The sequence below is a fragment of the Herpailurus yagouaroundi genome, unplaced genomic scaffold (assembly GCF_014898765.1).
Source record: "Herpailurus yagouaroundi ecotype Mexico unplaced genomic scaffold, PumYag 188, whole genome shotgun sequence".
Lineage (NCBI taxonomy): Eukaryota > Metazoa > Chordata > Mammalia > Carnivora > Felidae > Herpailurus > Herpailurus yagouaroundi.
The window spans coordinates 36,259,321-36,283,639 of record NW_024412419.1 but is presented as its reverse complement, the minus strand read 5'-3'; the positions used below and the strand labels follow the sequence as shown (position 1 = coordinate 36,283,639).

The window sequence follows — 24,319 nt, the reverse complement described above, 5'->3', positions numbered from 1 at the left end:
TAGAATGAGTACGGCGCCGCCGCGGACAGCCCCGCTGAGGGTCCTCGCATTAAGACCGGGGGCGGGGCTTGGGCTGGCTGCCGGTCGGGGCGCAACCGAGAAGGCGTCGGGTCGCATCGGCGCAGTGAGTTGGTGCTGTGGGCGGTTCGCAGCAAGAAGTGCGAGGTACAGATGAGCGCGAAAAGGGTCTACGTGAAGGTCCAAGGCTGATGTCTCCAAGAGGCTTAGAACTAATAGGTGAATAAGACCAGGAGTATAAAGTGTTCATACCCAACTTCAGTGAAGCTTGGAAGTTGGTTAGATTTATTTAAGCACTTCTGTTACCTTGGACTTCACACGCATTTGTGTGTTCTGATTCTAACGTTTGGTCACACACTCGTAACCTAGACCTATGCTACGGGTTTTCACGAGCCCCACTCGTGGCTTCATACCATCTTGGCCTGCCCTCATTACCCAAGTATGTAGACGGAGAGAAGACACGGACTTCTTGTAAGAAGCTAGTATTCCTGCTCAGGCCAACCTCAGATTTTCAAATTTAGTATAAAAATTTTCAAGCACAGAAAAACAAAAATAGTGACAAGTTAGAGTTCAGAAATTAAGACTGACACTGTTGCTTCACCTGTTCTTTCTCCCTCATTATTAACAATCAAGTCCTGTGCCTTTTTTGAATATCCTCGTTCCTGGGCTATGTGAATTTCTTGATCTGAAGATACTGGGGATGTATCTTTTATTGGTGTTAGGACTGGTATTGAGACTTAATATTTGTAGACTTTGTGCAGCTTGCTTGGCTGCATAGTCCGTTATTTCCTTTAGATTCTATAGACCCTCCCTTTTGATGCCTCCCAGGTGAATTACAGCCACCTCTTTAGGTTCATGCACAGCCTCTAAGACAGCTATTATTTCAGGTCCATATTTAATAGGAGAATTATGATTTGATAACAGCTTTCTCTCTCTCTCTCTCTCTCTCTCTCTGTCTCTGTCTCTGTCTCTGTCTCTGTCTCTCTGTCTCCAGACTGCCCCATGCGTTTGAGGCTCTTTGCCAATTGTAAAGCACGAGTGAGTGCTATTAACTCTGCTTTTTGGGCAGATGTATTTACTGGGAGTGCTTTGGCCTCAACAGTCTGAGTCTGACTGTTGTGTCCCCAGCTTTTTATATCCCCCTTTTCATGAAACTACTGCGGTCAGTAAATCATCATCTGCATCATCAATAGGAGAATGTTTTAAGTCTGATCAGGTAGAATAACAAGATCAATAACCTCTGAACAGCTATGCTTTATAGAAGTATGATGGTCAGGTCCAGGCATAAGAGTAACTGGGATTACGGTCTGGTGGGTCTTAAGGACCACTTCAGGTGTGTCTAAAAGCATAGCCTGGCGTTTAGTAAGAACCCCCCACCCCCATCATTCATTGGTGGCCTTTAGTTTCTAAAACACTTCGGACCTGATGTGAAATCATTACTATCAGGAACTGTCCCACAGTAAGTTTTGAGGCTCCTTCCACCAGGAGGGCTGTTGTATGCTTGGCTAAAGCCTCTGTTTGCAATTTCACATCAATAGAGGTAGTTCCTAGGACAAATATGGGTAAGGGATAAAACCATCAAGAAGCGCTCTTTGAGGTCTAGCCCTAACAATATCTTAATTACAAGGAATCACTGACAAGTGAGGCGAGACTTGTCTAGGAGTAGACAAGACATTAGAAAAGATTTAGAATAGACAAGTAGAGCCCCAAGTGCATCATCCAATCTAATAGCATAAGGAAAGTGGGGTTACCCATTATCTCCACAAGTCCATAATTAACCCCATGGAGTGGGATACACTCTGGCTTTTAAGGAACAATTTTGTCATCCCAGCCACACAGAATTAGTCAAGGTGATAGTTGAGTTATATAATTGTTGAGGAATCCATCCTATTTTGCAGCTGTTTAAATAATCATATGCCTAGGGCGCCTCAGTCATGGTTAGGCATCTGACTTTGGCTCAGGTCATGATCTTATGGTTTGTGGGTTATAGCCCCATGTCAGACTCTGTGCTGACGCTCAGAGCCTGGAGATGTGCTGATAGCTCAGAACCTGGAACCTGCTTCGGGTTCTGTGTCTCCTTCTCTCTCTGCCCTTCCCCCACTCACACTCTGTCTCTCTCAAAAATAAGTAAACATTCAAAATATTTTTTAAAAATCATGTGCCCATGGGGTCCTTCTTTATCCCTACAGAATAACAAGCAAGAAGATTGTTGATACATGAGCTATGATGGCAATTTCTCTGAAGTTTACCTCAAGCTGTCTAGCTTAGGCAAACAACAAACATTCAAAAATCAACTAGAACTTAACATCCACCAAGATGTGTTATTGAAACGTAATTTTTCTCTCTAAAACCACCCATATTTCCAGAGATAGCCAAATCAAGACTAATTCATTTGAAAAACAAGACCAATTTTAACAAATTTAGCCGGATTATTTATATAAGCTCAGTAAGAATAGCAATTGACCATCCAGACCTTTTAAAATCTGCTTTGCTGGAACTTTTCATAATGAATCTAATATTAGTAGCCTCTGTAGGCCAGAAGCCAAGCCACATACTTGCCATCAGATAAGCCTGCAATACCTATAGATTTGGGCAAATTCCTCTTCGTGAAGACCCCCCCAACATCCTGAGGTTCCTGCACCTGCCAGAAAGTGGCTTTCTTTACTCACCTGATAAAGTTGCTGGGCACTCTATAATATGTAATGCTGGCCTCTATAAGGCCAACATTTCCAAGGGGCTTTATGGCTCCATATTTCGTAAAGTCAGCCTTAGTTCCTTAAAGCTGTCTGGTCATGTCTGAGTCTGTGTGATGAGGTTTTAGAGTGATGGGGGTCTGGAGCCGACAGACCTCTCCTTATTCCTGTCCTTATACAAAGTTGTCTGTCTTGGGCATGGGACAGCCACCTAAGTCACTAGCATGCTTGCCAATCTTAAGACTCGTGTGTGAGGTTTCCTCCTCATTGGTCTAATGTGATCCCCTTCACATCTCTGGTCTAGCCTCTTCTGGCTGTGAGACCTCTGCTTGGAGCCCACCAAAACCCATACCCAATTGAATTAAAACCCAACTGGGACGGGGCGCCTGGGTGGCGCAGTCGGTTAAGCGTCCGACTTCAGCCAGGTCACGATCTCGCGGTCCGTGAGTTCAAGCCCCGCGTCAGGCTCTGGGCTGATGGCTCAGAGCCTGGAGCCTGTTTCCGATTCTGTGTCTCCCTCTCTCTCTGCCCCTCCCCCGTTCATGCTCTGTCTCTCTCTGTCCCAAAAATAAATAAAAATTGAAAAAATAAATAAATAAAATAAAACCCAACTGGGGACTGTTTCCTAGGGAAATTGGCTATAAAAGACTTCCTGTGTTGGAAAGCTGCTTAGACCGTGATGGATTTCTATCTTGAGGGTTTTCTGTCAATGTCCTCTATTAACTACTTAAATTACCAAATTGGATAAATTCCTCTTGTAAATCTTTTCTAATGTTTTCCATGGGTTTAAAATGGGATGTTTGTCACAGCATGGCATGATATTTCAGTCCATTCACCGGCACCCATTTGTACGATACAGTAGGGAAGCAGGGGGAAGCTAGCATCCCTCCTACAGGGCCTTTATGGTAGGACAGTGATCAACAGCAGATTTCATTTGAGGGAGACCTCTAGTCACTTTGACACCTGCCCTAGCAGGCACTTTTGGAAGTAGAATTTTAATTTTATACTAGTGTATTTTTAAAATCCATTCATTTCAGGGGCACCCGGGTGGCTTAGTCAATTGATGGAGCATCTGACTCTTGATTTCAGCTCAGGTCATGATCCCAGGGTCGTGAGATCAAGCCTAGCATCAGGCTCTGCAATGAGCATGGAGCCTCCTCAAGATTCTCTCTCTGTCTCCCTCCGCCCCCTCCCCCACTTACATGTTCACTTGCTCTCTCAAAAAATAAAAAAATAAAATAAAATCCATTCATTTCAACCTTAGTCTGTCTTGACCACACATAAAATTCCTTTCCCAAGATTTCCTTCACAAACCTTCTACAACTTTACTTTGCATTTAGATTTTGTCCCAAGCCATTTCTCTCCAAACAACTAGTCTCGTTATGGACAAAATTACTTTCTTTTAATTCAACAAAAATGTATTTCCATTCCTTATATCTTTCTTACACATCTGCTTTCCTACATACAGAGTTGCTTCCTTTATTTTCATCAGTCTTAATTACACTTAGCAGAATTTTGATCTCTTAGAAACCTTAGTCTCCAGTGAAAACTAAGTAGTAACAAATTGTGAACTGTTATACCAGAATTCTTTAGATGGCAAATTTATGAATCAATTAAGCATAAAGTGTATTACCAACAGACTCAAATATCCTTAATTTTTCTGCAGTAAGAAGCCAAAAGCAGAAACCTGTGTTCAGTTGTCAGTGCTTTAGCACTTTCTCCTATTTGGAAAAGACCTAGAAATCCAATGAAAAAGAGGACATCAAGTTTCTGGGTCTTACTACCATTCTGACCAAGGTACTAATTTCCAGCCAAAAGACAGGCTTTCCCCTCCTCATAGAGTAGCCACAGGCTAGAGCATTGCAGCCTGAGAAATTGACATAAAAGTATTCCAATAAAACCATACTCCTTGAAAAGCTCCTGAAGTTAAAGGAAGAGAAGAGAAAGTACTCACCAAGTTTGCACCACGGTTCAAAGTCCAGATGAGAGGACTTGGGCCCCACGTTGGGAACCAAAATGATGTGGAAATGTAGACGTTCTGAGTGAAAGGTCAAGAAAGAATTGAGACATCTTTGGTGCAGAAAGGTAATTTTATTAAAGCACAGGGACAGGACCAATGGGCAGAAAGAGCTACGTCGGGGTCATGAGGAATGGCTGATTATATACTTTCAATTATATATTAGAGATAGCATAAATCTCCAAGGAATCTCTAAGGAAGGATGTTCAATGAACTTAATTCAATCTGTCATCCAAGCAAAACTTTAAAGTTAACAATTATCCATGAAAACTTTGAAATAGAATTAGCCATCATTGTTTTTTGAGAGAGAGAGCACGTGCACAAGAGTGGGGGGTAGAGAATCCCAAGCAGGTTCCATGCTCAGCACGGAGCCCAAAGCAGGGCTCAATCCCATAACCCTGGGATCATGACCTGAGCCCAAATCAAGAGTTGGACACTTAACTGACAACCCAGGTGCCCCAACCATCATTTTAAGTCATCTTTTTGTTAACAAATTGCAACAGAGATAACACAAGCTTATTAAACCTTCAGTAATCCTTGGTAGAATAAAAGTTTCAATTACTTTGAATATTGAATTATGTTCCACTCGGGTCCACTTAAGATTTGTTCCCCATTGTCAGTTTTTTGGGTTTGTTTGTTTGTTTGTTTGTTTGTTTGTTTTGGTTGTTGTTTGTTTTACTTGGGGCACCAGGGGGTATATCTAAAGTGAGCAATGATAAGTCTGAGGGGTGCTCTTTGCTCCTGGACAGCGAGGGGAGGAGGAGGAGCCATTGGTGCTGAAGGCCAGAGGATGCTCTAGGAACCAGTTATGTAGGCCACACCCAAGGTGGTGCAGAAACGGGAGGAGTGGGAGAAGAAGTGATGTGCTGCCAGAAGGCAGAGAAAGAGAGTTCCCAGTTCTAAACCTCATCAGCTCAGACAGGTGAGCAGATACCATATTTTTGTGGTTGTCTTTTTTCCACCAAAGTAGAAATATGCAGTCCACGTTGGGCTGGAGAATACAAGGTACTTTCCCAAAACAAAAGGAGTTTCAGCAGCTGCCTAGGAATATTCCTTAAAGTCCCCATCCCAAGGCAGACTAATCACAGTTGGCTCTAATTATCGCCATGGAGCTGGGAAATGAATGAGAAGAAGCCCCCACATCTATTAGGAGGGAACAGTGAGAGGGTTACCATCCCCTTAATTAGGAATGGCCTCTGTTTCCTCCAGCAACCTGGGTTTAGAAGGAGGCCTATTTAGAAAATTTTCCAATACGTCAGGAGCGACTTTATTGGCCTGGCTAAGTGGCCAGACACATTCTGCAAGAGGTCTTTAGGTCTGGGTCCTGATTTAGAGCCATGAAGGCCTGGACATAGTGTACCTCCATCCATTTGCCTATTTCCTGCAGGAGAGATCTGATAGGTCATACTGAGATCATGCAGTGTTACAGAAGATGAGTCATTTCTTTTTCTTCTTCCAGAGAGATTGAGAGAGGGGATCAGAGAGAACCCCAAGCAGGATCCCCACTGCCGGCACAGAGCCTGATGTGGGGCTTGAACTCATGAATTGTGAGATCATGATTTGAGCTGAAACCAAGAGTGGGATGCATAACCACCTGAGCCACCCAGGCACCATAGGATGAGTCCTTTCTTAAATTTTGCAATACAAATTGTTCCCAGTGGGTTAAAAGGCATTCCAAGGGGGGGCGCCTGGGTGGCTCAGTTGGTTAAGCGGCCAACTTCGGCTCAGGTCATGATCTCACAGTCTGTGAGTTTGAGCCCTGCGTCGGGCTCTGTGCTGACAGCTCAGAGCCTGGAGCCTGTTTCAGATTCTGTGTCTCCCTCTCTCTGACCCTCCCCTGTTCATGCTCTGTCTCTCTCCATCTCAAAAATAAATAAACATTAAAAAAAATTTTTTTTAAAGGCATTCCAAGGGACAGTCCTTGGGAATTGAAGAAGAGAGAAGGTCCATTACTAAAACTCCGCACAATCCCAGTGCAGCTCTTTCTGCCCACAGGTCCTGTCCCCATGCTTTGTAAAACCACCTTTTTGCAGTGAAAACATCTCAAAAATTCTTTCCTGACTGTTTGCTCCTAGACCCCAAATAATATCAGAGACACTGTGGAAAACAGTATTGAGGTTCCTCAAACAAGTTAAAAATAGGAGCACCTGGGTGGCTCAGTCAGTGAAACGTGGGATCAAGCCCCAAGTCGAGCTCTACACGACTCTACATGACTGCAGCTCTACACGACTGCAGACCCTGCTTGGGATTCTCTGTCTCCCTCTCTCTCTCTGTCCTTCCCCCCCACTCGCTCTCCCTTGCTCTCTGTCTCAAACTAAATAAATAAACTTAAAAAAAAATAGAACTACCCTATAATCAGTAATCACGCTACTGGGTATTTACCGCCCCCCCCAAAACACTAATTAAAAGGGATACATGCATTATTTATTGCAGCATTATTTACAATAGCCAAACTATGAAAGCAGCCCAAGAGCCCATCAATAGATGGATAAAGAAGATGCAGGGTGTGTGTGTGTGTGTGTGTGTGCAATGTATTTTTCAGCCATAAAAAAAGAATGAAACCTTGCCATTTGCAAAAACATAGATGGAGCTAGAGAATATAATACTAAGAGAAAGAAGTCAGAGAAAGACAAATACCACATGAACTCACTCATGTAGAATTTAAGAAACAAAAACAAATGAGCAAAGGGGGAAAAAAAGAGAAACCAAAAAACAGACTCTTATCTGTAGAGAACAAACTGGTGGTTACTAGAGGGGGAGATGGGGGAATGGGGGAAATAGGTGATGGGGATTAAAGAGTACACTTATGAAGGGAGAAAAAAAGAATTGAAGCATTTTCACGTTTTCACATCCACTTGAATGTGTGTGCTTGTGTCATAAAGAACTTGGCTGGTCTTTGTCCCTGCTTCCTGGGAGGTAACCCCTCAATCCTTGGAATTTTCTGATGTGTCTTTGTTATTCATAGTGGGTCTTGAGACCACACCTGATAGTTTATGCTAATGAGGGGACTCTTAGTTACCCCTAGTTTATGCTAATTAGATGATTAGGGGTGAGGGCTGACCAAGTCAGAAAGACCAACCTTGTGGTTGGAATTGGAATTTTGAGCCATGTGATATCAGCCCGACCTCCAAGGAGGGAAGGGGCACTGAAGCTTGAGTTCAACTGCGTGGTCAACCAACCATGACAACATAATGAAACACAGTGAAGACTTTGGACAACAAAGGTCAGGCGAGCTTCCCTGCTTGGCAGTACTCTGCATAGTTACACATATGCCCGCAGGTGATGTGTTCCTGGGGAAGAAGAAAGCCTCACAATCGAGATGCTCCCAGACCTCAATCTATGTGCCTCTTCCTTAGGGTGCTTTTGATTTGTATCTTTTTGCTATAATAAAGTTATCATAATATAGCCCTTTCCAGAGTCCTGAGATTTGCTCTAGAGAATTATCAAGCCTAAAAAGTGTGGCAACTCCCAAATTTGTAGCCAGCTGGTCAGAAGAGTAGCCTAGGGACCCCCAAATTTATGGCTGAAGTGGAACAGTCTTGTGGAGTACTGTGTCTTTAACCTGTGAAGTTTGGCCTGATTCTGGGTAGTTGGTGTGTTAAATCACTGTAGTGCTACAAAATAGCAATGAGTTTTTATGTACACACATACCAACCCACCTCCAAAAGATGGAACAATGCCAATCTATACTTGAATTGAAAAATAATTACAGGAAGCAACATTGTATTTTTCGAAGAAAATATTTAACTGGTAGTTTTCTAGGAGTTTTTCATCTAGTACAAAAGTGCGAAGTCAGGGGCACCTGGCTGACTCAGTCAGAAGAGCACGCGACTCTTAATCACAGGGTCGTTGAGTTCAAGCCCCACATTGGGTGTAGAGATCACTTAAAATAAATAAATAAATATTTTTAATGTGGTATATCTGAACAGTAAAATACTTTTTAAAAGTCAGAAGCAGTGAGAAAAAGTGGGTAATACAAGTTTTTCAAATTAACACATGGTTAGTAATTACCTACTGTCTGCTCATTTGAGAGGAAGTATGAGAAATTACCTGAAGCAGCTGATAATCTGGTTCAGGAGACAAGAAAGTGGGAAACTGATAAACAACCAGTAATTTAAATAGATCAAAACAGTAGTAAGAACTATCCCAAGACAAGATACTTTTTGTTTTTAAAAACCTTAAGCAAACACAAATGCTTTTACAATTGCAAATCAGTAAGCTATGACTTCACATCAATGTTCAAGATAATTCTTCCCTGAGGAGGGGGGTGTTTGAACAGGGTTATGACCAATTATCAGGCTTCAGATAAGTGAAGGGGGCATCCCAGCCTGGTGGAACAGGCAGGGGAGTGTGGAGGCATGTCTGAGGTATGACAAGCTAAGTAGTTTGTCTGTACTAGAGGTTCTGTCAGGAGCAGCAGGAGGTTAAGGCAGAGCAAAGAGGACATTTAATGCCAAACTGAGTAAAGATAGATCCTCACTCAGTTTGGCATTAAATGTCCTCTTCACAAAGGTTTTCAGATGAGGCAATGGGTGCACACTGATAATGGTTAACATGGCAAAGATACACAGGAGGGACAGACGTTAAGCAAAGGCCAGCTATAAAGTCGCAGGTATCCAGTTATATAAAGGGACTTAGGCTGGGGTTAGAGAAGGGCATTGGGAGAACAGATAGAGCAAACTAAGCTATTACTAATATAATAAATTTGCTCTTTCTTCCCTGTGCAACCTGGCTCTCTGGGAAGCAATTTCCATGATTTCTAGGTTCCTAGACTGGCATTCTGATCTCAGCTGTCCAGATGCCTCCTGTTCATCCTATCTGCCTGCACCCCTCTGTCTTAGCCAGCCTGTTGGACCCCTAGTCCTGCCTGTCTGCATGGACCCACTTTGAACTGATCCCCTGATGTCTGGGCTCAGCTTCCTAATCTGGACTTAAAATGGTTAAAGGACTGTTTTTAGTTTAAGCTAATCTTTTAGTCAAGACTATTCTGGTCTATGCCAGCTCCTGCTTTTGGTTTTTCCATACAAATTTCAGAGGCAACATGATATGAACTTGAGACTCAGTAAGCTTAGGGGTAACTATTTCAGAAAATAAACACACACAGACACACCGAAGTAACAGACAAGACAGGAAAAGTAGTTTAGCAATAGTTGGTGTATTTGTATATTTGAGATTTTTAAAAAACAATTTTTATTCAGGTGTATTTTATATACCATAAATTTCACCCATATTCTGTGCACGATTCAATGATTTTTAGTAAATTTACCAAATTGTTCGACTGTCACCATAGTCCAGTTTTAGGACATTTGCATCACTCCAATAAGATTCCTTGTAACATTTGCATTCACTCCCAATTACCTCTCCCAGCACCAGGAAATCAGGAATGTACTTTGCCTCTGAAGACTTGCCATTTCTGGACATTTCCTATAAAAGGAACTATACAATACATGGTATCTGGCATCTGGCTACTTTCACTTGGAATAATGTTTTGTAAGTTTTGATCTTTTTATACAATACCCGTATTTAATGATTTTAATGTTTAAAATTTTTTTATTTTATTTTGAAAATCCCAAATCTAGTAGCATAATGATCTAACAAAAATTGCTTTTTGCTCAAACTTTAAAAATACCACTCCATTGCCTCTTAGAGAAAGGTAATGCGTAATGAGTGCACGGGAGTTTTGTACAGGAAGATCTTCAGTCTCTCCATCTCAAAACCACAGCTGGAACCAGAAGGAACGAGGCCCAGCCCAGGGCATGGCACTTCCAGAAGATCAGTTTCCTTAGCTCTGAACTATGGTTGGGCTAAATCACTGGTGGCTCTCCACCTCGCTCAGCCGCCATTCTCTTCGCCCACATGGTAACACCTCCCTCCGCTCTCCGAATGGGGAGGCAAAGCACATTGCAGTTATAAAGAGCCCCTACCAGGTAGAAAATCACCAGACTAGGTGATTTCTCAGATTCCTTTCAGCTCTTGTTTTATGAATCTCAAGTCTGAAAGGAATTTTCCCCGCATCCATTAAGTTCCCAGGTTTCTCTACGGAGTGAAGCCTTAATGTATGCTGAGGCCTGAACTATACTAGTGGGTTTTCCTAGTTTCACCAAATTCAAAGAGTCACTCTAGTACACATTCCCTGATGTGCAGAATGGGTGGAAAATCTGCCACAGGCTTTTCCACATGCATTGCATTCCCAGGATTTCTAACTAGTAGGGTGAGTTCACTGATGTTTATAAAGGAAAGAGGTTTGGCTAAAGGCACTCCCACATTCACCATTTCCATAGTGTTTTTCTCAAGAATGATTCTCTGATTCTTTTGAAGAGATGAGCTCTGATAGACCTTCCCACATTTACTGCTTTCAGGGGGCTTCCCTTTTATGTGTGTTCTTGCTGCTTAGTAAAGGAAGAAGTATTACAGATGGCTTTTACCACACTTGTAGTTGCTCTCCCGTATGAGTTATCTGATATTTATTTACTTACTGGTTGGCTGATTGATTGATGGAACAATATGTGACTGAAAGCTGTGCCATATTCATTGCATGGATAAGGCTTCTGGCCAGTAGAAACTGTCTTGACGTTGAATAATGGGTATCCTCTGACGAAAGCCTTTCCAAATCCATCACACATACTTGGTTTCTCACTAGGATGGATTCTCTGCTGTTTGATAGTGTGATTCAAAGCCCAGCTTCTCTCTTAACATTGACAGAGCGTCTCTTTAGCGTGTACTGTCTGATGTTAAATAAGATGTCTTCCAACCAAGTCGTCGCACATACGTTACACTTATAGGAGCTCTCGCCAATGTGTGTAATGTGAATCATGTATGTACTCCAGCTGAAAGCCTTCCTACGTTCACTGAATTCATACAGCCTTTTTTCCAGCATGACTTTTCTGATGCTTAATAAGGGATGCAGTATGAGCAAAGGCTCTCCCACATTCATTACATTTGTAGGGTTTCTCTCCAGTATGAAATCTATAATGTTGAGTGAGAGATGAACTCTGGCTGAAGGCTCTCCCGCATTTATTACATTTGTAAGGTTTCTCTCCAGTATGAAATCTATAATGTACAATGAGAGATGAACTCTGGCTGAAGGTTCTCCCACATTCCCTGCATTCATAGGGCTTTTCTCCAGTATGAGTTCTCTGGTGTTTAATAAGGGATGAAGTATGACCAAAGGCTCTTCCACATTCATTACATTTGTAAGGTTTCTCTCCAGTATGAAATCTATAATGTAGAACAAGAGATGAACTCTGGCTGAAGGCTCTCCCACACTCGCTGCATTCATAGGGCTTTTCTCCAGTATGAGTTCTCTGATGTTTAATAAGGGATGAAATATGACCAAAGGCTCTCCCACATTCACTGCATTCATAGGGCTTTTCTCCAGTGTGACATCTCTGATGGCGCCTAAGTTCTGACTGGAAATGGAAAGACTTCCCACATTCATTACATTTACAAGGCTTCTTCCCTGGATGGGTTCTCCGGGAGTTACTTCTTCCTGAAGTCTGTCTGAATTCTGTGTCCGATTTATAAGATCCTTCTCCTATGGGAACATTGTGTTGGTTAAAAAGGACTGATCTTAAGTCTAAACTTCTCCCAAAATCACTCCATTCACGATCTATCCTAAGGGTGGTAGTAGATTTGTGAGTGACTGACATTTCTTTCGGATGTCTCTCCAGTTTTTTTGGATGTATCTCTAACTGGTCATCACAACCACAAATTGCTTTCAGTTTGCAGAAGGAGAGTTCATCTCTGATGTGTTTTTCTACTGATGCTATGGGGAATAATTCCTCTTTGGAAATATCCTGATTTAGTCTTGATTCCTTGGCTTTAGGCCTTTTCTCCCAGTCTGGGTGGGGGAAAAAAGAGACATGCTTGTATTAACTGTTCCATGGGCAAAGAGGAAGTAAAATCCTATAATGGATGTAAGATCATGAAGCTTTAAAATAATATCTGAGGGGCGCCTGGGTGGCGCAGTCGGTTAAGCGTCCGACTTCAGCCAGGTCACGATCTCGCGGTCCGTGAGTTCGAGCCCTGTGTCCGGCTCTGGGCTGATGGCTCAGAGCCTGGAGCCTGCTTCCGATTCTGTGTCTCCCTCTCTCTCTGCCCCTCCCCCATTCATGCTCTGTCTCTCTCTGTCTCAAAAAAATAAATAAAACGTTAAAAAAAATTAAAAAATACAATACAATAAAATAAAATAATATCTGAGGCAGACAGCCTCTCCTTTGCTGTCGCCTCTCCTTTGCTGTCCTGCCCACTGCTTCCTTGCAGTGTATTCAATAAACTTCTATCTCTTTGTCTGCCTCAGGTGAATTCTTTCACCTCAAATAATGATGATGATAATAATAATAATAATAATATCATCTGAGACGTGTACAGTTTCCTTCAAGAATGGTATATGTCTGAGGTTTTGGAGTTACCAAGAATAAGTGATAAGCAAGTGAATGCAGATTAGGAAAACCTGAAAAAATAGTGTTTGGATTCCAGTACACAAGGTAAGTCCAAAGATCGTAAAGATGAGAAGAGGGTAGGAAGATGCCCTCACAAGGTCCCCTCAGCACTTCAGTTTATATTACTATATATAATTGTGACAGGAAGATTAATTCTCCCTCAAAGTCATCCATGCCCTAATCCCAAGAACTTGTAAATATGTGCCTTACATGGCACAAGAAGAAAAAAATGCCTTACATGGCTAAAGGGACTTTGCGGGTGTGATTAAGGGCCCAAACCTTTAGATGGGGAGATTATCCTGGATTATTCAGACAGGACCAATGTAATCACCCACATCCTTCAAATCAGAGAGCATTTCATGGCTGGGTCAGAGAGATGTGGTGTGAGAAGGATTCAGCCCACCATTTCTGTCTTTGATGGTGGAGAAAGGGCACCAAGAGCCAAGGGATGTAGCAGTCTCTAGAAGCTGTTACCATTCCTCAGTTTATAGCCAGCAAGAAAACAAGGATCTCGGTTTCACAACTGCAAGAAACTGGTTCTGCTAACAACTCAAATAACCAGAAAGCAGATTCTACCCTAGCCACTCCAGAAAGGAACACCTCTGCTGACATCTTGTGTGAGACCCATGCCAGACTTCTGACCTATGAACTACTAAATAATAAGTCTAAAGTCTAAACTAATAAGTTTAAAGTCTTTAAGTTTGTGGCAATTTGTTTCAGCAACAATAGAAAATGAATACAATAATAATAAAGTATCTGAAAAGGTAAATGACTAGTGACGCCAGTGCTCCCAAAGGCTAGATTCTGAGTCAGTGGGTCTTGTGTGACCCCTGGGGATCTAGATGTTTCAACAAGTTCCCTGAGAGATTCTGAAGCACAGCCATATTTGTAGAGCACTGTAAATGGACAGATATTTATCTTGAGACCAGATCCAGATGTCAGACCCTTGCTCCCAATCAGAAAAAGAACAAGAAAGGAGCACCTGGGTGGCTCAGTCGGTTAACCATCCAACTCTTGATTTTGGCTCAGGTCATGATCTCATGGTTCATGAGATTGAGCCCCACATTGGGATCTGTGCTGTTGGTGGGGAGCCTGCTTGGGATTCTCTCTTTCCCTCTCTCTCTCTGTCCCTCCCCAACTTGCACACGCACATGCTCGCTCTCTCTCTCTCTCTCTCTCTCTCAAAATAAATAAACTTTTAAAAAAAAAGATTAAGAAAAGACTAATATAGGAGAGATCAGCAACTTCCCTCTCTGTCCTCTATTCTAGGCTCCTATGAGTCCCAACCTGTGCCTTGGGATTTGAGGACTTCTTTCCTGAGCTTTACCTCTGACCCAGGGCTGTGATTCTGCCTCAGAGATGAACATTGGCATAGACTGTCACCTTTCTCCAGTATGCTTGGGCTACACATGGCAAGAAGAAGAGCTCGGAGTCCAGAATTCTGCTCCAAGAGGTGAGGCCTATCAGGTACTCTCAAGTCACCTAGGAATACATGGTCTCAAAGAGATGACATCAACAGATGGCAAGGAGTAGTCTTTGTTTCTGGAACCACCTCTGTTGAAGCTCAGTGTCCTCACCTTGATCTTCTTGACATCATCCATCTGCCCTTGCCTGTAACCCTTTAGTTTCTAGGCCACTCAACTGTTCTGTCTGGTCTCTTAGTAACTCCCTTAACCCTGCTGATATAAGACAGTCTGGCCATTTACAACTGTTGACCCTTAGAGTCCATCCAACATTGATCATGTGACATGTAGCGATACTGAGTGGCACTAAGAATTCAGAAGGGGCGGGCAGAGATGGGTACCAAAATCAGCTTAAGTGCTAGAGAAGAAAATGAACATCTCTTCTTCTGACACTTGAGATAATTACAAAAGCCTAATAGTATTCAAAATACTGTTGGGGTGCCTGGTGGCTCAGTCGGTTAAGTGTCAAACTTCAGCTCAGGTCGTGATCTCACAGCTCATGAGTTCAAACCCTGTGTCGGGCTCTGTGCTGACGGCTCAGAGCCTGGAGACTGCTTCAGATTCTGTGTCTCCCTCTCTCTCTGCCCCTCCCCCACTTGCACTCTGTCTCTCAAAAATAAATAAACATTAAAAAGATTTTTCAAAATACTGTAGTGGGTAGAGGGCTTCTGACAAGTAGCCTCACCTCTCAGAAGATGGTCCCCTAACCAAGGTTTCAGGGCAACTTCCTACCCAGGGCTGATCCTTATTACGTGTGATGCTGCTTAGGTCTCACTCACTCACCTGTTGAGATTTCTCCCTCTACCACACAGGGCTCTTCCCCTTCCTCCAACTGGCAGATCACATATGGTTTAGATACTGGAAGCCCTGATGGTAGAGAAAGAAAAGGATCATGACTGGGTATGTTAGAGGCCAAGGCTTTAGCCCTAGGTCTTTCTGGGGGAGAAATAGGTGTGGAAAGCCTACAAATAGGCATTGTAAAATATTAGGAGCAGAATCATGAAACTTATTATGGTTTCATAGCGAGCAAGACTTTTCCTACAAATGAAGAATGAGGACTCCAGAGAAAATGTAAATGTCTGATTCCAGAACCCCAGGGCAAAACTCAGCCAACAGGCCTAGAAACCCCAAGCTTTTAAACAACAATGAAATAAAGATGGCAGGCCTGATGGGCAGGCTTTAGGCTTTGGAGGAGCTGAGCTCACCCAGAGAGGCCAAGTTCTTGAAGTTCTCCAGCATCACTTCCCTGTACAGGTCCTTCTGAGCAGGATCCAGCTGCCCCCATTCCCACTGGGTGAATTCCACAGCCACATCCTTGAATGTCATCAGGTCCTGAAACACAGAAGACACTGCTGTATCCTTAGGGAGCACACTAACAGCCCCAGGAAGAAGAGAGGATGAGCGTCTGAGTAGAACCTTAGGATGTAGAAGGGATTCCACGAATTCCTAGCTATCCCAATGCCCAGTTTGGGATTTTGTCATCTCAAAAATATTTTAAGCTGCTTCAGGAAACGTATCTTCCTTACTACTTGGAAGTAGTAAGTGTCCACTCTTGTCAATACTTTAGTCACACTGCTTAGAAATATAATCAGGGTCAGAAAGAGGATCTCTTTTGCATTGTTGGTGGGAATGCAAGCTGGTGCAGCCACTCTGGAAAACAGTATGAAGGTTCCTCAAAAAACTAAAAATACAACTACCCTACAACCCAGCAATTGCACTGCTAGGCATTTATCCAAGGGATACAGGAGTGCTGTTTCAAAGGGGCACATGCACCCCCATGTTTATAGCAGCACTATCAACAATAGCCAAAGTACAGAAAGAGCCCAAGTGTCCATCGATGGATGAATGGATAAAGAGGTGGTATATATATATACAATGGAGTATCACTCGGCAATCAGAATGAAATCTTGCCATTTGCAACTACGTGGATGGAACTGGAGGGTATTATGCTAAGTGAAATTAGTCAGTCAGAGAAAGACAAATATATGACTTCACTCCTATGAGGACTTTAAGAGACAAAACAGATGAACATAAGGGAAGGGAAACGAAAATAATATAAAAACAGGGAGGGGGACAAAACAGAAGAGACTCATAAATATGGAGAACAGAGGGTTACTGGAGGGGCTGTGGGAGGGGGGATGGGCTAAATGGGTAAGGGGCACGAAGGAATCTACTCCTGAAATCATTGTTGCACCATATGCTAACTAATTTGGATGTAAATTTAAAAAAAAATAAAAAATAAAACAAGTTTAAAAAAAAAAAGGGAAATATAATCAGGGTCTCAAGAAAATCAGCCCTACAGAGACATTCTGCTTAGGGAGACAAATGTAATCCATTTCCTTCATTTTCTACAAGTTCTACTCTCAACTTAGTTGCACTTAATTCGAATCAACTAGAAATAACAGGCTATACGCTTTGCATTCTCAAACGCACTAGTATCAATAGTCTTCTATTTTTGAAACTTGTGACCTATGATTTTAATGACAATTTTCACTAAATCCAAATCAAATAATTTGGGATTTATAATAATTTACCCCCATCCCACCCCAGCACACAGTTCAGTGATAGTGTACCAAGTAGCCTTATAATGAATCGTTAAGTCTTTTATGAGTTTGATTAACATGAATCCTCTCCCCCAAAGCCTAATCACTTTTCTATTCCTATTCATTCAATTCCTGAATGTGCAAAATTGACAGACCCTGGATCCCAGGTCTCCACAAGGGGCAAACACTCTGTGGGTCCCAACCAGAAGTATCCTGTCACCCTCTAAACAGCAACGAGATAACCTCCCATTTGACTTACACTGTATGATGATTCACATACCATGAACTAAAATGCAGATAAATGTAGCATAAACTCCTATACTTTTCCCAAAATATGTTTAGAAATCCCATTTAGACATTGATTCCATAGAATAAGTCAAAGTAAAAATTTTACATTAACATAAGTCAGTCCAAAATAATCAGATATGGAAAACTCACTTCTAATAACCCCTTTTGATAGGTTATATTATTTATTCAAAATATTCACTGGCTCTCCCTGTAGGACTGAATTTCCTGTTCCACTGACCTAAGTGTAGTCAAATAATCTGCTTTTCACAAACAGAATGTGAAACATGTAATACAGGCAAAAAATAAACCTTTGATGATAGAAGTCTTTGAAGTTTTGCTGTTCTTAACATAGCATAACTAGCCTAAACTGACTCATTAAAAAAAAAAAAAAACAAAAAAAAAACTAGTACTTAAAGCAGGGTTCTGCCATCACAAAAAGCCTAAAATATGTGACTTTGGCTTAGAGCCAGAAGTAAAGAAAGTTATTGATGCTATGGCAACCCATGTAATTTGGTGGTGAACTGTGTGCTAAAACAGTTGTCTGCAATAACTGGAAAGACGAACAATGTAAGAATGAATTTGTGGTGCTGTGAGAAGAGGCTGGAACATCAGTAGTTGTGAGGTGGTTGTTATTGGCAGAAGTTGACAAAATATCTCAAGAAAAAGAAATGAGCTCAAGAGTTGGCTAGTTTGCAAAATAAAAACGGAAGGCAAAAGAAAGGATCCGGAAATTGTAAACTTACAGAGTTGGAGATTTAACCAATTCTGGTTCCCAGTTGGTCAAGGACAATATAGATAAGGCTTTTACATGACAAAGGATGGTTAACAACCTAATGGAAGGACCAAAGAGTGTGGTCGCCAAACCTTTGGTTTAAACCTCTGAATAATTTCAGATGGCTCCCAGTAAATCCTTTCAGGGCAGCTGAAGTGCTTAGTGACTAAAGGAATGGCTTTCTCAAGAAAACCCCCAAGAGTTCCACAAAAAAGAACTGTGGGTAAAATAGCTGACACATGGAAGTGACAGAAAACAAATACATACAAAGCTGATGACCTTTTCAAGAGTTACAGCGAATGTTCATGACTTGAAAAAGTCCTTGGGCCATCAATTTATTCAAGGAGGATGAAAAAGTTGCTTAGCCCTCAAGTGAGTTTATTCTCCAATATCATTTCATAGGTGACCAAGGAGGGTACTGCAGAAGGAACTTGGGGGCAGAGCCAAGAGCTAAGGAGAGCACTGGCCTGAGGAGCTCCATCCAGGTAGCAGAAGCAGGGCATAACCAGAAGACTTCCCGGTCCCAAGGTCAGCGTTTCTCACCAAGTCTGCCCAGAGGAATTTCATAGCTGCTGCAGACCTGAGATTGCTGGGCTCCTCCCATGCTACCCCTTCCCGGACTCCTAATTGTGGTTATCTTGTGGTTATCCTGTCTGCATTATTCCACTGTATTGGATATATGGATTCAGGCAATTTGTCCTTTTACATCATAGGTTCAGAGGTCTCCAGATCCGGAGGAAAAACATCCAGACCTGATGTTGAGGCCATCACACCATCCAAGACTTTGATCTTAATGCTCTTAGTAGGTAACTAAATAGAGGTTTTGGGTTATCTCTCTTGGGGAGAGATTGTGTGTGGAGGGAGGGAAGTGAATATTTGTAAGAAAACAGACAGTGGCAGACTAATTATTTGTTCAAAGTATTCACTGCCCCTCCCCTGATGCCCCACACTATGGAAGGCCTATTTATACTTCCCACCTCACTGACATTAGGCTTGGCCACATGACTTGCTTCGGCCAATGAGTTGTGGGCAGAAGCCAGAAGAACCGCCTCCTGGTTCTGACACTGTACTTTTCCCTGCCACATAACAACATCCCAGAGCAGACTTGATCTTTCAGCATGAATCCCAGAGCAAAGAGGGTGTGGAGGAGTCAGAGCTGGCCCACTAGTGATACGTAACATAAAGAAGAAATACACCTTTGTTACTATGAGCCATTGAGATCTACAGGCCATTGTTCCTACCACATTCCTAGATTAAGCTCTCTGATATGCCTCTGAATGGTGTACATTAAGGCCAAAGAGGTTGAAACTCGATTTATTATCCTACTAGTTATCTGTGAGAATCCTCTATTGGTGGGGGTTTCCCCCACTGGGTAGAAAATTAAATACAAATGTCTATCATTAGGCTACAATACACAAAACTACCATGTTGGCTGCTAGGAAATGAGGCAGCCTGGCATCCACAGCCTTCCACTTGATTTTCTCCACATCCAGCCTACTATAGCCAAACCTGAATCCAATTCTGGAGTCGGTCACCATTACCCTGTTTACCCCCTCACAACCGAAGCTGACTAGGAATTACCATTTACCAGAAGACTCCAGCAATGATATGAGATAACTGCGTTATTGAGTGGTTAAGATCTTAGAGCCAGACAACCTGGATCTGAAACTAGGATGCCTTCCTTATGTGCTAGAGAACCACGAACAAGTGACTTTATCTCTCTTGCTTTTCTCAGTTACCTCTCTGTGCCTCAGTTGCCATTCTTCAAAATAAGAATGTTTGAAAGATGAAATGAGTTAGTGTAAGTAAATTGTGTAGAACGGCTCCTGATACATATTTGGTTCTCAGTACATAATGGCTATTACTATTTTCACCATGATCATTAACATGATTTAAAAAAACTTTTTTAATGTTTATTTATTTTTGAGAGAGAGAGACAAAGCGTGAGCAGGGGAGGAGCAGAGAGGAAGACACAGAATCCGAAACAGACTCCAGGCTCTGAGCTGTCAGCACAGAGCCCGACGTGGGGCTCGAACTCACAAACCATGAGACCATGACCTGAGCTGAAGTTGGACACTTGACCGACTGAGCCACCCAGGCGCCCCACCATTATCATTAACATGATTACCATCCTCATTTCACAACTGCAAACCCAATGCATAGAGAAGTTAGGTGAGTGTTCCAGCCAGGTAAGTTAAGTCTATCTTCTCACTAATCCAGGAAGATAACATCTGAACAGGCACATAGCCTCAAACGGCCTCCCCACCTGTCCATACCCTCCGAATGTCCTTGCCCCCTTTTCTCCATGAGCCTTACCGAACCTCGCCAGGCTCATTGTTGTTTTACTACACCCTGATGGAAAGGCCTATCTGTGCCACGTCCATCTGTCATCAAACCATGCACAACCTTACTGTGACTGGGGCTGCGTCCTGGGTACCAGAGTCTCCCCCCCCGCCCCTTTCTGTGGTAGTGACACTCCTTCAAGTTCAGGGCTCCCTCCATTACTTGGTACTCACTGCAGTGCTCATGACAGAAATAAACCAAAAGATCTGTGTGAGTACATACTGAGCAGAAAGGAGGGGGCCCTAGAAAGGGACAGGGAGGCCAGCATCCACCTTGATGGGTTCAGCCTCCAGCAGAGCAGGAATTGGGGTCAGTTCCCTTGAGCGAACAAAGAGGCTCCAGAGAAAAGGAGGCGAATACATTATAGTTCAATCATTTGAGGAATAATGAAGAGAACCCCAACTCACCTGGGGCCTGGCTTTCAGGAATAAACTGGCTGTTCCCTTTTCTCCTGGGTATCTCTCTGGAGAAAGAGCAGGGTCCTGAGAAGGGAGAACTAAGAAGGTAAAAGGAGCCATAAGGAAGGCTAACCCTTATGGCCTTTGCAGCTCCCAGATTCCCCAAGCTGGAAACCCCTGAAGAGTCAGCATGTCACCTCAGTGGTTCTGGGGACAGAGCTGGGTCAAAGGGAGCTGACGGGCAGCCTCTAGCTATCCTACAGGAGACAGAATTGCACAAGCCCTCCCCCACCTCTCCTGTCCAAAGGCCACAGCAGGCTTCAGGTAACTGAAGTATCACCAAATTCCAGCCACTCCACTGGAGAGTTACTTACTGGGCATCTCCTCTACTAGGCCTTTTAAAAATATCAACATGGAGAAGACTTTCAAGGAACTTTAAATATAGCCTATGGTATGAGATTAAGAACACAAAACAAGGCCCAGGGCAAGGCCAAGAAATATATACACTCTAAGGGAAAGAAGTTACACCTTTCCCCTCATCCTTGGGACCCCAGCTCAAAGGTCAGTTCTCCCTGAGAAGTTCCCAAGCATAGGTCTCTGCAGCCATACTTTTTAAGTCCCGCTATAATAGGGTTTTTATATCATACTATTTTCAAAGCCTGAAAACAAACAAAACACTAGCTGCAACCATGCCAAAGAAGTTATCATAGCTAACAACAACAAAAGCATGGAAATGGCAGGCAGCATGGTATGGCATAGGTCAGCACATCTCAAACGTTAATGTGTGTATGGATTCTGGGGGATCTTGTTAAACAGACTCTGATTCAGTGTATGTGGGGTAGGACCTGAGAGTCTGCATTTCTAAAGAGTTTGAGATGATTCCTGTGCTCTAGTCTACAGAATACAAGGCATAAAGGAATACAGAGGGGGTGGTAGTCCCAGAGATTCGGCCCAGTTCTGCCACTGGCCAGTCTTGTGACCTTGAGCATGTGCACTGAAGAACGAAAAGTTAAAATGCCCACTTGGTGAAGGACAGGAGATTTTAAACATAGAAAGAAATGGCTTAAAAACTCATGGGTCACCTGGATTGCCTTGTCCCCAACAAGTAGTGAAGAGGTGACTACAGGAAGTACCCCCCATGTATACTGCTAATCTTCTACACAGTTGAGCTAGAAAGGCTGGAGGAATCTTATTACTTAATGAAGCAATAAAGGAAATGGTGGCAAGGCTCTAAATGGCCCCACTGCCCTCTGATCCCTGGCCAAGGCCACTCCTTCACAGGTTTGTTTATTCTTTACCCTCTCCCTCCCACACAGGAGAGCCCTCCCCGCTCTCCTCTGGCTTTTGGGAAGTCTTCCGCGGCCATCCCCTCCACCTCTACCATGGTGTCTGGATACGGAGACTTCACGCTCCTGGGCTTGGATAATTAGGAAATGCCACAGGGAAGGCGGTTACAGGCTCTGCCCCTTCCTTGGATTCCTCGGCCTCTTCCTAAGGTCGTCCTCCTCCTTGGCCCGCGACTAACTCCCCAGAAGGGCTTCTGGCCCTCTCCACCCTCGAGAGCCAAACCTGATGCTGTGGAGTCCATAGCTGGGGCTAAGCGGCGACGTCCTTTCACGAGGTCCAAATGTCTGTCCTGCAGCCGCAGCCCTGCGGTCCTCCCTTACGGCTCAGAGAGCAGGGAGCAAGCTAGGTGACATCGGGCATTCCCACTCCGCGCAGTGACGCCCAGGCGACCTGCAAGGCCCAGAACAGGGCAGTCAAACCCAGACTCCTGTCCGAGCGCGTAGCGCTACCGCCCGGGGTGGTGCGGTTCCTCTGCTTTCAGGCGCGCTCTCAGACCCCTCACGAGCCGGGCCTGGGCCCCCTGGCTTCGCTCCGTCGCCTTGCTCCTCGGGACCGGACTCTGGACCCCAGTTTCACCGCAGACCCACACCCATGATGACTACCACACCACCAAGAGATACGTTCGTAGCCACACCTGCTACCTCGGTACCCAGTGCGCCTCCGCGGCCCGGAGCTAGCAGGGATTCAAAAGAGAGCCTCACGGGGACACTGCAACTCGATCTCCTAGCTCCAGGCCCCACAGCCCTTCGCGGAGGGACACTTCCAACAATGTCACGGGCTGGCGCGCAGCGCTCGCAACAGGCCGGCGGCCCCGAAGTCTCCGAACCCACAAAGAACAAACCCCACCCCTTCCCCGGCCCCTCCTCCCAAGATAAGTCCCGAGCCTGCGCAGACGGGCCACCGCGCAAGGAGGAATCAATCGTGCGTGCGGGGCGGGGCGACCGGCGCCTGCGCCCTGGAGGCCGGAGAGAATTGAGCGGCGTGAGGTTGCTGGCGTCTCGTGGAAGCTTCTCTGTGCGTCGCTGACGTGAGTGGAGGATTCCCCCAGCCGGCTCCCAGCGCCGGCTGGGACCTGGGAGCAACTCCCACCTTAGACGCGATCGCCGGGTTTGGGGCTCTCCAACCAGAAGCCACCACTCTTTTTTGTTAAAAAGAGAAACGTGGGTCCTACCCTGAATCTACGGAGTAAGGATTTCCAGGAGGCTCTCTGGGCGTATTTCTTACAGGGCGCCCAGGAGATACCCATGTCTCATTAACTACTAACTGCTATTCTATAGGCCATCCCGTGTTTCTCCGCCTTTCCCTCACGACCCCAAGTTTTGAATTCAGTGAAGGGTCAGTGAAGAAAGGACTATGGACTCCTTCCTGCTCCACAAAGAGTATCATTAAGGACCTGAAAGAAATATTTGCGCATCACCCCCCAATATTCCCTTTTCCTGCTCCTTTGTAGTCAAACGTTTCTCCCATTCCAGCCCATTGTGACGGCTCTCTGTTTTTTTCCGTATAGTTTTGCCTTTTCCAGAGTGTCATATAAACAGGATTATATAGTATGTAACCTTTTGAGAGTGGCTTCTATCACTTTATCACACTCTATCACTTCTATCACAGCATTAAGCCCTTAAGATCCATCTGTGTTGTCATAGGGACCAATAATTCATTCCCTTGTACTCTTGAGTCTGGCTATCCTATATGGAAAGCTGTCTTAAGGAGCTACACAGCACATCCATTTACATCCTATTTACCAGGACACTTGACTACACCTAGCTGCAGAGAAATGTATTCTTTAAACATGTGTCTGGCTAGAATTCTATTACCATGGAAGATGGAGAGAAAAAAATAATGGGTAACATCAGATTTTAGGAACAGTTGCAGTTTACCAGAGGAAGAGCAGAGCAAGAGCATCTGTAAATCAAATCAGCCTGAAGGAGGTGGCTTACCCTACTTTAAGAACTAATTACCAAAAAAAAAAAAAAAAGTGAAAGGTGCTTTTGTAAGG

At 43.8% G+C, this 24,319-nt stretch overlaps 2 protein-coding genes and 1 long non-coding RNA gene across 15 annotated transcripts in view; 2 read left to right on the top strand and 1 right to left on the bottom strand.

Annotated features, from left to right (window-relative positions):
• The first annotated feature begins 54 nt into the window (after positions 1 to 54).
• LOC121044424 (uncharacterized) lies at positions 55 to 20,207 on the top strand. 5 transcript variants are annotated; one of them, XR_005797296.1, is made up of 4 exons: positions 55 to 237; positions 14,439 to 14,622; positions 18,949 to 19,037; positions 20,164 to 20,207. It is a non-coding gene; the product is annotated as an uncharacterized LOC121044424 (long non-coding RNA). The 5 variants fall into 5 exon arrangements; XR_005797297.1 differs by having other exon boundaries at positions 18,949 to 19,041; positions 20,164 to 20,206; XR_005797295.1 differs by lacking the exon at positions 20,164 to 20,207 and adding an exon at positions 19,729 to 19,835 and having other exon boundaries at positions 55 to 165; positions 18,949 to 19,041.
• On the bottom strand, positions 9,865 to 23,149 carry ZNF514 (zinc finger protein 514). Of its 9 annotated transcripts, none has more exons than XM_040496686.1 (6): positions 22,958 to 23,149; positions 22,546 to 22,713; positions 20,986 to 21,074; positions 15,838 to 15,964; positions 15,416 to 15,499; positions 9,865 to 12,568 (listed from the first exon to the last, which is right to left on the bottom strand). In XM_040496686.1, exons 2-6 carry the CDS (start codon positions 22,562 to 22,564, stop codon positions 11,583 to 11,585), a joined length of 1,305 nt encoding a protein of 434 aa, XP_040352620.1. In that variant the 5' UTR covers positions 22,565 to 22,713; positions 22,958 to 23,149; the 3' UTR covers positions 9,865 to 11,582. The 9 variants fall into 9 exon arrangements, with proteins under 9 accessions (XP_040352620.1, XP_040352621.1, XP_040352622.1 ...); XM_040496687.1 differs by having other exon boundaries at positions 22,965 to 23,149; XM_040496688.1 differs by having other exon boundaries at positions 23,025 to 23,149.
• Positions 20,262 to 24,319, top strand: part of ZNF2 (zinc finger protein 2) — a 46,278-nt gene continuing 42,220 nt past the window's right edge. Inside the window, exon 1 of the mRNA XM_040496681.1 lies at positions 20,262 to 20,407. The gene's annotated coding sequence lies outside the window, so the exon portion shown is untranslated. The remainder of the gene's footprint in view (positions 20,408 to 24,319) is intronic.